At 45.3% G+C, this 12,454-nt stretch overlaps 1 protein-coding gene across 1 annotated transcript in view; it reads right to left on the bottom strand.

Annotated features, from left to right (window-relative positions):
- Positions 1–3: 3 nt before the first annotated feature.
- The window catches only part of zmp:0000001082 (integrin alpha-D), a 31,034-nt gene continuing 18,583 nt past the window's right edge, over positions 4–12,454 (bottom strand). Inside the window, exons 22-31 of the mRNA XM_057330692.1 lie at positions 6,324–6,406; positions 5,875–5,955; positions 5,553–5,631; positions 5,325–5,429; positions 5,215–5,238; positions 2,327–2,443; positions 1,737–1,838; positions 1,568–1,588; positions 1,272–1,382; positions 4–1,192 (exon numbers count right to left, since the gene is read on the bottom strand). Of these exons, the coding sequence (XP_057186675.1) occupies positions 956–1,192; positions 1,272–1,382; positions 1,568–1,588; positions 1,737–1,838; positions 2,327–2,443; positions 5,215–5,238; positions 5,325–5,429; positions 5,553–5,631; positions 5,875–5,955; positions 6,324–6,406 (960 nt within the window). The 3' untranslated portion in view covers positions 4–955. The remainder of the gene's footprint in view (positions 1,193–1,271; positions 1,383–1,567; positions 1,589–1,736; positions 1,839–2,326; positions 2,444–5,214; positions 5,239–5,324; positions 5,430–5,552; positions 5,632–5,874; positions 5,956–6,323; positions 6,407–12,454) is intronic.

Here is a 12,454-nt window from a genome sequence, read left to right as displayed (position 1 = left end):
ATAATTGTACATTGTGTTTTATATTCTCTGTCCTTTAACTTAAATGTATTGTGTGTTACTGAAGATTTTTTATTTGTAATTAGTTTGCTATAATGATAAATACAAATTCTTCATGCATGCCATGTGATATTCCAGCTAGAACACGTCAGTCTGACAATAAACAGACTGATCAACACCTTTTCATTCATTCGACTCATTTATTGATATGTTCATTATCTTTTGAAAATCTCTACTGTGAAGGGCTATTTACAGACTAATACAAAAAGATGATTCAAAATATGTAAATAAGCCAAGTAAATCATAGACATTTCGTACAAAATGAAAAATACATGAGAGTGGAATTCAGCTCCTGGAGGGCCAGTGGCCTGTAGCACACCTCCCTTATTCACCGTTGCGTAACTTTACTGATATAGTGCAGCTGAACAATTGAATAAAAACAAGTGCGCTGTTAGCTTTGTATCATGCGTCATCATCTGCCGAGAGGCGGGAATTTTTTTGGCACAACTCGCCATTGAGTGACCGGCAGTTTACACTCATTATTGCAGTGCATCATGGGATTGAATGAGTAATTTGTTCACTGTGTTTTTAGACTGTCCCCTTCATTAGTACACTCTATAAGACTGGCGTGTAAACCACACTCCACAACCTCGACAGACGCAATCTTCGAGTTGTGCCCAACAAAATCTCTATGCAAAATGTATGTGTTCAAAAACAGCCTTAAACCTCCAGGAGAAGAAAATATTCAAAAAAACAACAACAACAAAATATAAAGCATCTATTAGAACACACAATGAATCACATAAACATCAAAATATAGAAACGCTGAAGCTAAACACACTAAACAAATGCTTCAGCCAAATACATTGAATACTGTGAAACTCAACACTGAAATAAATCATACTGAAACGCGGATGTGCCGTTAAACATCATTTCTTTTATTTTGTCCATGCTGATTTTATGGCTCCTCTGTGTTTGGACCTTCAGAAGTTAAGCTCTTCTCTTTCACACCATTTTCGATCGCCCCATTCCCATCATTTACACCTTCAGCTCCATCGCTGCCCTTCATCTCTCCGTCACTGGTCTCCATTGCGCAGTTTTGCTTAGTGCTGACATTCATGAGAGGGTCATCCTCAGGTGTGCTGTTTTCATGAGCTTCAAACTCCTCGGGACGGTTTCGTTTAAAGAAACCACACTTCACACACACATAAAAACAGACGTGTGAGATGATTGGTCTCTGATTGATGACATTGTGGTTTCTGATTGGTTCTTACCTTCAGCAGTAAAGCTAGTATGATGATAATTAAGATCAATCCGCCCACAGCACCTGTGCAAACGATCAGCAATCGATTAGGCGGAATGACAAACTCCACCCTCACCGTAGTCTGAGTGAAACCGAGAGAACGTTCTTTATCACAACAACAACTGACAAATTCATGCAAAGTTGTCCATTAAAAATATATCATAAAAATGAAGCTAAAAACAGCTCTTGACTTCTCGTGTGATGACCATATTGATCATCTTTTAAAATCTTTATGAATTACTGAAGGAATAAATAAATGGTGAGTACCTGAGATTTATGAGGGTCGTGCTGCAGAGAGGAGAGGAAATGGCTCATTGTTCCCAAATTTTTAAATGAAATGAAAAACACTTTTATAGAGATGTGATGTTGATAAAAGAAGATGCACTACACATCAGCTGTGTGGTTGCGTGACTGATCTCAGATCTGTGTGTATCACCTTTAAACCGCTTGTCGTCTGGTTGTAGCGACTTCTGTTGTAGTTCAGATTTGCAGTGACGTCCAACACAAAATCCGTACTGAACTCATGGAAGGAATATTTCTACAGCACAACAAACAAAGGTTTACTAAACAACACCAAGAGAGAAGAAATAGGTTGAGAAGCTGAACGTTTCACTAATTGCACTTAATAGACGCTTTCTTGCTTTAGATCAGTGGTCACCAACCCTGTTCCTGGAGATCGACCGTCCTGCAGACTGCAGCTCCAAACCTGCTTCAGCACACCTGTCTGTCATTATCAAGCAAACCTGAACACCTTGATTAGATAGTTCAGGTGTGTTTGATTGGGGTTGGAGCTGAAATCTTCAGGGCGGTCGATCTCTAGGAGCAGGGTTGGTGACCACTGCTTAAGATGAACCCTTTCTCTGTTATCAACCATTGAATAATCAGGTTGTTTCATCACCTGAAAGTGACATGGGACTTGTGTCTTTAGTTTCATTTTATTAACACGTAAATAAGAGTTATTGAATTATTGTTTCACATGTCTGGCGTGTTTGAGCGCATGAATCCTGCACAGTGTCAGTCACTCACCGACTGGAACTCCTTCATGTTGTGTAGAGCAGCTTCTGCTGTCAGTTTAAAGTGAACGGCTTCAAACTTCTGCAGATGGAATTCATTACACTGAAACCTCCCACAGTAACCACCGTCCTGTAAAATCATTGGAAAAAAGCCAATACAGCACTTTAACAATCAATACTAAGCCATGCCATCTTCGGTGACAATGGCCTTCAGTGTTTTTGTTTGTCTGTTACAAGCAGTTCTGGGGGGTGTATTCCAGAAAGCAGGTTAACTTACCGTCAACTAAACCCTGAACTCTGGGTTGCTCAACACAAACCTTGCTTACTCGGGGTGTGTCTGTTCCAGAACACGTTTGAAGAGTAAGGTTAATCAACCTCACAAATGATGAGTTAACGCGCACTCACAGGAACAACATGAAGACATTGTCAATGGATCACAGATATCACGAGTCACCATGGAAACGGCCGGGAAGCTTAACGTTTTTGACTGCACAACAATGTTATAAATCTGTTTTTTTCACCGAAGACTTAAAGTTATATGTTTATAGAACTATAAACGCTATAGATTAAATATTTAATTAAATACATGCACTATTTTTATACTATAATATTTAAAATATATATTCATCATGGCTATCTTTGTTGCATAAAGTGTAGATTTGTTGAGATGTTTGTAATTGTTATTTTAACGTGTCTACCATGTTATTTTACCGAAATTGTGTTGTGTAGATGTATTTGATCACATTGCTAATTTTGTAGGCATTAGTTAACCTCTTTTTTTGTTCCTTAAAATTGACCTTTATTTGGTTTTCTGAAAACTGACTTTGCATTGTATCAGCTTCATTTGCAACAGTTGCTGGTGTAGTCGTATTAATGGAGACTCTTTTAACTGTAGAAACTTCTACAGTTGTCATACTTTTGGAAAAACTTGCGTGATGCTTTTCAGTACACAACACTATGTATGATAATTAATTTGCAGCAGAGGATGAAGGTCTGCTGTGACAGAGTTAGAGGTTTAAAATGTTAGGCCCAGTCTCATGGCCAATATATCATGTAGCTTAATATACAGTAAATCCCTTTCAAACATTTTCTTTCTTTCTTTTTTTGTTTCTTTTGACTTTGTTTGCTAAAAGGCCATGGCTTTCCAAATGTTAAATGAACTGTAAAAGGCCTATCTTGAAAGACCAATAACACATTTTGATTTGGAGAAAGGCCTTTCAATACCGTAGAGGAGGCTGAGGATCAGAAACAAAACATTATTAAGAAAAAAAGATAGTGTGAAAACACTTAAAAGTCTTTTGATGTCATATATTATGTATCTGAATTAAAGTGATAAAGGGACATTAAATCTGTAAACACTATGCCACAGGTGTTAATCTATAATTAAACTTATACTGGGAATCAGGCCTGCCAGACTGGGAATCGAACGTACAACCTTTGGGTTATAAATCTCTCTAACCATTACACCACAACTGCCCTGAGATGCATCAGTTAGTGGGAAGAGTAATGAGATCCAAATGCTCAATAAATTGTTCTGAAGTTACAAGACTTGTAAGGTGTGCCTACTATTTATGCATCTCATTATACTGTACACTGACAAAATATATAATCACAACACTTTTGTTTTTGGCCACATTTTTCATGAGCTGAACTCAAATATCTAAGACTTCTTCTATGTACACAAAAGGCCTATTTCTCTCAAATATTGTTCACAAATCTGTCTAAGTGAGCACCACCAAGATAATCCATCCACCTCACAGGTGTGGCATATCAAGATGCTGATTAGACAGCATGATTATTGCACAGGTGTGCCTTAGGCTGGCCACAATAAAAGGCCACACTCTAAAATGTCTGCTTTTGCATGGCTCCACCCTGGACTCCTCCCTCATCGTCTCTGTCGCTCGTCCCCAAGGTTCCATCTGTCTGCTCTCCACCATGGCTCCTCCCTCGTTCTACTCCTTCCTGGGACCTGCTCTTCCAGGCTGGTCTCTGGGTCATCACCCTGCTCCTCCTGCACTCGACTCACCCCTGGCTCCTCCCTCCATCTACACCTCCCCAGCCCCATGGACTATCCCTTGCCACCTTTCGTCCACCTCCTGAGCCCCCACACCTCCTCCCTGGTTGATTCGTTAAGGCACAAGGATGCGCCTGCCGGAGGAGGAAGTACTGTAACAACATTGTTCATCTGTCAGTGTATTGTTACTCTCTGAAGCTTAGTAACGTTTCCTTAAAATCAACCAACCCTGGAACATAACCTGCTCCGGAGCAAGTTATCTTCAGAGAGTGAGTTGCTATAAAAATTAAATCTAAATCTATTAAATCTAAAAAAAAAAAAAAAATCTATGGTTACTTACATACCCAGAAAGTTACCTCTGTTTTTGGAACCGAAAGTTGAGGATATCAGCTAACCCACCCTTAAATTTACCCGGGTATGTCACATAACCAGCTTTCTGGAATAGCCCCCTGATCCTGCCTCCGCTACAACAGGCATATCCATACATGCCCAGTGTCAGAAAAAGCCAAAATGACTGACCCCATGAACATTGTGTTCATTTAAACCATTTCAAGAAACAAATGCTCATCGGAAAGACCCATCACTCCATCCAAAGGCTTGGAAAACAATGTCATGAAGAAGGGTTTCTGCCATGTTACTAAATTTCTCCATTAAAGGCCACTGCATTGATTGCGTTGAATAAATTCACTCCTCTTTGCCTCGAGGTACATTGAGTGTTCACTCAACAACTTTGAGTGTGGACTGATGCACTGTTCTGCTGTAATAAACGTTTCTATCTGTGATAACGTTTCTGACATGAATTTACATATAGAAATATGGATTGTGTTACTGGACTAACAGGATAGGGTTAGAGTCGTGACCAGTATGAGAATGATACAGTCACTCACCCGTTTCGTGCACTGCATTCCATTCTGGAGAAAAGAACAGCACATGGTCAACATAACATGACTGTAACACCTATAAACAGAGTAAACTCATCAAGAGACAGACTGAAGACCTCCAGCATGCCGAAGCTCAGAGGTGTTATCTTCACATGTGTTGTTTCACAGGTCATTTCGAGTGTCACTGATACTGGAAGACCTTTAACGCCAAGATTTTCCACCTGTACACAAACAGAAACTTGATTTGGGCTCGTAGCATCAGAATCTGCACGTCTGCATGAGTGATGTAGAATGCAATAACAACATGACAAGAAAATATCTCTACAGCTGATTTACAGTCTGACCTTGTAGATGATGGTAAGAGGTTTGGGTTCTCTATGCTCCGGAGAGAAATTCAGAAATGTCACAGAATCTTCACCCACTCTGACAAACAGAAAAACAGAAGTAATTTGTTCACAGCTGTTTGCTTTGTTGATACAGATGTAACTCCGCCGTCTTTAAACGTTCTATAAAGTTGAGGGTTGAGTGACATGAGAGGAACACAGAAACCACTAGAGGCAAATAAACAAGCAGAGACAGAAATCAAATGTTTTGTCTTCATAATTTGTTTGAGGGAGTTTCTTCAGAGATCAGATGGTGAGGTACATGATAAATAACCTTACTCACAGACTGATAGCCAGGTCAACAGCGAAAAGAACCGCTACACTCCTCTTCACTGTGGCATCAGTGGTGTTACCATTGTTATCACTGTGACAAATATGCAGAATTTACCTGACAATTCACACAACACTTGTATGATACTTAATAACACATCATAACACTTCGTAATCCCACTAAAACACATAAAAGGGCTTCATAATCCCTCAATGCTCATCATAATCCTGCTAAAACACATTGTAATCTCACTAGATCACATCACAACACTTCATAATCCCACTAGATTACATAATAACACCTCATTATCCCACTAATACACATTAAAGCGCTTTATAATTCCAATAAATCACATCATATTCCTACTAATACGAATCATAACATTTAATAATCCCCATTAAATCACATAATTACACTTCATGATCCCAATAAATCACTTTATTACATTTCATGATGTTTACCTGTTGGCAGTGATTATCATGTCGATCATATTTGGCCAATCATAGTCCAACTTCGTCACACGGAACTTTCCCAGAAACTCAGTCTACAAAACCAAAGCAGCATATTTAGCTATAATTAAAGTTCTCTTGGAGTAATGAATAATGTTCCAGTGTTGTGTCACAGTAAAGTTAGTGTCATGTGGTGTAATGTTCCAGTGTGGATTTACAGTGAAGTTTCACACAGCGTTATTGTGTGGCGTTACAGTGATGTTCATACATTGTTACAGTGTGGCTTTACAGTGATGTTTCACACTGAGTTACGGTTTGGTGTTACAGTGATGTTACATACATTGTTGCAGTGTGGCGTTATGGTGATGTTTCACACGGAGTTGCAGTGTGGTGTTACAGTGATGTTTCACACGGAGTTATGGTGTGGTGTTACAATGATGTTTCATACGGAGTTATGGTGTGGTGTTACAATGATGTTTCATACGGAGTAGCATTTTGTCGTTACAGTGATGTTTCACAGGTAGTTACTGCGAGGTGTTAAAGTGATGTTACATACATTGTTGCAGTGTGGCTTTATGGTGATGTTTCATACAGAGTTGTGGTGTGGCGTTGCGGTGATGTCTCATACAGAGTTGCAGTGTGGTGTTACAGTGATGTTTCACACGGAGTTATGGTGTGGTGTTACAATGATGTTTCATACGGAGTTGCAGTGTGGTGTTACAGTGATGTTTCCCACAAAGTTACAGTGCGGTGTTACAGTGATGTTTCACACAGAGTTATGGTGTGGTGTAACAGTGATGTTTATACGTTGTTACAGTGCGGTGTTACAGTGATGTTTCATACAGAGTTGCGGTGTGCTGTTACAGTGATCTTCCACATGGAGTCGTGGAATAGCGTAACAGTGATGTTTCATATGTTGTCACGGTGTGTTTTTACAGTGATGTTTCATATGGAGTTAAGGCTTTACAGTGATGTTTCATACGTTGTTGCGATGTGGTGTTGCAGTGATGTTTCATATGGAGTTACGACGTTACAGTGATGTTTCATACGTTGTTGCAGTGCAGTGTTACAGTGATGTTTTACACAGAGTTGCAGTGTGGCCAGGGGCGTTGAACCTAAAGTTCTACTGGGGCACAGGCCCCCATTACATTTTCTATCACTTTTTTCTTAAAAAACCTGCAAGAAATGTGCAACACAGTGTACTTCACTAACTTCCCTTTCTTAAACCACAATTCCTGAAGTGCAACAATACTGGGGAAGGTAAACATTTATGTATTTTAAAAAAATTCAAGTACCGTCGACATACTTAACATAAACTTTATTAACCTGTTTGCATGCACTGTATGGAAAAAAATGAAAGCAGAGAGAATTTTTTCTTGCACATCTGCATTCATTACACAATGATAACAATGAATAATTACATATTTTCAAGAATATACAATCAATATTTCAAGAAACCAGTCGTTTTATGGCTCCAACTAATATAAAGAACTTAAAAAAAAGAACTTAAGTAAAAACAGTCCAAACAAACTTGGTTCATTTTTTGAACCACCTGTACTGCATTAAACTGTATTGCCTATAATAGCACATAGTTATCTTAGGTCCCAGAGGTATCCATAGGTACTGACAATTTTTTTATGTAATGTCCTAAACTAGAGCTAGTAAATTAAATATTAATTTCATTTCTGAAAGTACAGAACACAACAGTTTTTCTAAGCAACAATGCAATTTTACAGACTTGACAAAGGACATTTCTAATGTCTGAGACCTGACTGGCTGGGGATGTACAGTATTTGTACAGTACACAGTTTGTTTATCAAGTCTTACCTCCCTCAAACTCATCATCTCCTTTCTTCTTCCATTTCCCTGCTTTGCACAAACAAATTCTGATGTCCATCTACAGGGGCTATTAATGATCGAGTCAGAATAAGATGATCGATATTATTTGGAAACGTCTTGGTTACGGATGTAACCTCGGTTCCCTGATGGAGGGAACGAGACGTTGTGTCGAACCGACAGAATGGGGTTTGTCTTGAGAACCTATCATCTTCTGAGTATTTAGAAAAGGCCAATGAAAATTGGCGAATGAAATTTGCATGCCGGACTCCTCCCCGGATGTCCGGGTATAAGAGGGAAGCCAGCGTGCTTATTCATTCACCTTTGGTCTGAGGAGCCTTAAGCATCCTCCCCCGACCGCTGGGGTGGGCGGCCAGTGTTGTGGCATAAGGGACACAACGTCTCGTTCCCTCCATCAGGGAACCGAGGTTACATCCGTAACCAAGACGTTCCCTTTCTGTCGGTCTCTCGATGTTGTGTCGAACCGACAAAATGGGGTTCCTATGGAAGACGCCACAGCACTGAGCCGCGTCACAATCTCTAGCGGAGCGACGCTGACTGGCCTGGGCGAGTCAGACGTAGGCGCTAACGTGAAATTATGACCATCCAGTGGAGAGGAAGGGGGACCCAGAGCTTTACCAAAAAGTTGGGAAGCCCCTGCCACCGGCCATCACGGGCAGAGGCCTAGTTCTCTAACCCAGTGGCCCTTACGGCACCGTAAGGGCCACTGGGTAAGCATTATTCCCCCCAGGGGAAAAAAGCTGCAGAGACCACTACCTACCGTAGGGAGGAATTAGTGGAGATACCACATGGTCTCACCATCAGGGGAGAACTCATGGGAAAATGTGCGGACTAGAGTTAACCGCAAGGTGGGAGTCCACCTAGGGAGGTCATGGGTTGCCGAGGTGGGAACCATTCATGAGGATACATCAGACGGAACAGCCCACGGAGGGGGGGGGTTACTACGTCTGGAGCACTAGGTCCGGTTAGAGCTATGTGGGAGATAACTCAACTGTTCCCCGGCCTAAGGGGGCAGGGCTGCTCTGCCCAGCCTGCCCCGAGGAAGGTGCTAGTGATGGATAAAATGCCTTTTCTTTACCCAGTGGGGGAAAGAGGGGAGGCGTAATAACCGCTGATCCCCCTAGAGGAAGGGGGAAGGGCTTTCGCAGGCGTACGCCCTACCGGCTGCCGATCCTACACACTGCCCTGCAGGATGCGGGCTGACACCGGTTCCGCGCGTAGGTATTAGAACCTCACGGAGTTGTTGGGCATAGCCCAACCCGCAGCTCTGCAGATGTCTGCTAGAGAGGCGCCCTGAGCCAGTGCCCATGAGGAGTGTGACTCACTCCCAACGGGCAGGGGCAAATTGAGATCGGTATGCCATAACGAGGGCATCCACGATCCAGTGCGCCAGCCTCTGTTTGGAGACAGCCCTCCCTTCTGCTGACCTCCGAAACAGACAAAGAGCTGCTCAGAGCTTCTGGGCTCTGCGTGCGGTCCAAGTAGAGGCGCAGTGCGCGTACTGGACACAACACGGATAGGTTGGGTCTTCCTCCCCGGTGGGGAGCGCCTGCAGGTTCACCACCTGGTCTCTCGGGAGAGTGGTGGGAACTTTGAGCATGTAGCCGGGGCGGGGTCTCAAGATAACGTGAGAATCCCGGGCCCGAGTTCTAGGCAATCTGTGGACACGGAGGGTGCTTGCAGATCCCCTACCCACTTGGAGGTGAGCGCCATCAGGAAAGCCCTCTTTATCAAGAGTGAGAAAGAGCAGCAACTCCGAGAGGCTTGAAGGGGGCGGGGCCTCTTTAGGCCCGCCACCTAGGTCGCAAGAGGGTACGGAGCGCGGATAAGGTGGTCACCTTCTCGCGCCCCTTAGGAACCTAATGACCAGGTCGTGCTGTCCCAGAGGCTACCCAGCAACTGGGTTATGATGAGCGGCCGTAGTGGCTACATACACTCCCAGTGTGGACGGGGAGAGGTTACTCCCCAGTCTCTTTTGAGGAAGGGACAGCTCGTATCCGAACGATCAACTCCGCGGGTCTTCTCGCCAAGAAGAGCACCAGGACGAGAAGAGGCACCATACTATGGGCGTATAGCCGCCCAGTGGCCGAGGCCCTAGCCTGAGTGACGTCCCAACCAGACCGGGGGTGGGTCACTCAGGATCTCCTCGTCCCATCCAGACATGGAGACAGGTTCTGCCTGGGATGCCGTAACGTGCCCCTTCCCCTGGGGAAGCAGGATCTTCGCCAGGGGGAGCGGCCAGGGGGGAGTTGTTTTCAGAGCCTTAGCTCCGAGAGCCAAGTCCTGGTTAGGCCAATGGGGCGTAACTAGTACCACTTGAAGCTCCTCTTCCCTGGCCTTGCACAGGACCTGTGCAATGAGGCTCACTGGGGGGAAGGCGTACTTCCACTTGTCCCGCGGCCAGCTGTGCGCAAGGGCATCCGTGCCAAGGGTTGCCTCGGACAGGGAGTACCAAAGCGGACAATGGGTGGAGTCCGGGGAGGCAACAGGACCACCTGTGCCTGGCCGAACTGCTACCAAATGAGCCGGACTGCGCGGGGATGGAGTCACCACTCTCCGCGAGGCGTCGACTGAGAGAGCGCATCGGCTGTCTGGTTCAGGATGCCTGGGATGTGTGTGGCTCGCAGAGAACTGATCACCTGCTGACTCCAGAGGAGGAGGCGCCGGGCGAGTCATGTTAGCTGCCGTGAGCGAATGCCACCAAATGATATACGCCACAGCAGCTGTGCTGTCCGACCGGACCAGCACGTGCTTGCCCTGCACGAGAGGTAGTAGCCTCCTCAATGCAAGTAACACAACCAACAACTCTAGGCAGTTGAAATGCCAACGCAGGCGGGGGCCCGTCCACCGCCCCGACACTGCGTGCCCGTTGCACACGGCACCCCAACCTTGCAGGGGGACCCCTGTCCGCAAGAAGGTAATGGGAGACCAGGGGGTTAGGGTGTGTCGGCAGAAAAGCGTGATGACCATACACCTGCTGCCGGTGTGCCACGCTCTCCAAGGAACCTGACTCTGTAGCCAGTGGAGCGATTGCATGTGCATCGACCCAAGGGGGACCACCCCCACCGAGGATGCCATGTATCCTGGGATACAGGATACATGGCCTCTGAAAAAGTTTCAGGGGGACCGCTGACTGCCTGAAAGCTTCAGGGACCGCTGACTTCCCTGAAAGCTTCAGGCAGTTCAACACTGACTGGGCGCACTCTGAAGTCAGTCGCGCTGCTTCATGGGGACAGAGTCGAGTTCCATACCGAGAAAGAGGATGCTCTGCACCGGGGAGAGCTTGCTCATTTCTCAGTTGACCTGTAGCCCCAACCGATCTAGGTGCCGGAGCACCAGGTCCCTGTGTGTACACAACAGATCTCGAGAGTGCCAAGATGAGCCAGTCGTCGAGATAGTTTAGTACCCGCACTCCTCCTTCCCTGGGGGAACACGACCTTAGTAAAGACCCATGGAGACAGGGACAGACCGAAGTGGAGGACCCTGTACTGATATGCCCATCCCTCGAACGCGAACCGTAGGAACGGCTGAAGTCGAGGGAGGATAGAGACATGAAGTATGCCTCCTTCAGGTCGATTGCCATGAACCAGTCTTGACATCTGAAGGACGTGCTTCTGCGTGATCATCCTGAAAGGCAGATATTGTGTATGTGCCTGTTCAGAACACACAGACCCAAGATAGGGCGCAGCCCCCCGCCTTTATTGGGGACAATGAAATACAGGCTGTAAAACCCGTTGAACATCTCGGCTGGTGAGACTGGCTCGATCACTCCCTTCGCCAGAAGGGTGGCGACCTCGGCCCGAAGTACGGGAGCATCCTAGCCTCTGACTGAGGTATAACGGATGCCCTGAAACTTGGCGGGCATGAGGCGAACTGGATCGCGTAGCCGAGACGGATCGTCTTCCCTAGCCAGCCTGACAGTCTGGGAAGCCCAGGCTCCCAGAAATGTAACAGGGGGACTAAAGGTTCGATCTTTTTCATCGTCCCCCCGGGGGGTGGTTCGATGGCTAGCAGTACGGATTCCTTGCCGGGGGAGGTCCCCCGGGGAGGAGATCGGCTCTGCTGCTTTTCCTGCCTGGCAACTGCGCAGCTCAACGCACTGTCTAACTGAGAGTGCTGAGTGCTGGTGTTTATACTCGACATTGCGCTTCGCCGTGATGCAACGTCGAGTTTGCCGTTCACCATCGTGCAGAGGGTGGGAGCGGCTGTGATAACCCAGAGAGAGAGGAAACTCTCTTTTTTGAGAGTAAGTGGGCGCTACCCCCCCGGAGGGGGCCAGCAGATGG

The sequence above is a fragment of the Triplophysa rosa genome, linkage group LG4 (assembly GCF_024868665.1).
Source record: "Triplophysa rosa linkage group LG4, Trosa_1v2, whole genome shotgun sequence".
NCBI lineage: Eukaryota > Metazoa > Chordata > Actinopteri > Cypriniformes > Nemacheilidae > Triplophysa > Triplophysa rosa.
This window is presented reverse-complemented; position numbering and strand designations above follow the sequence as displayed.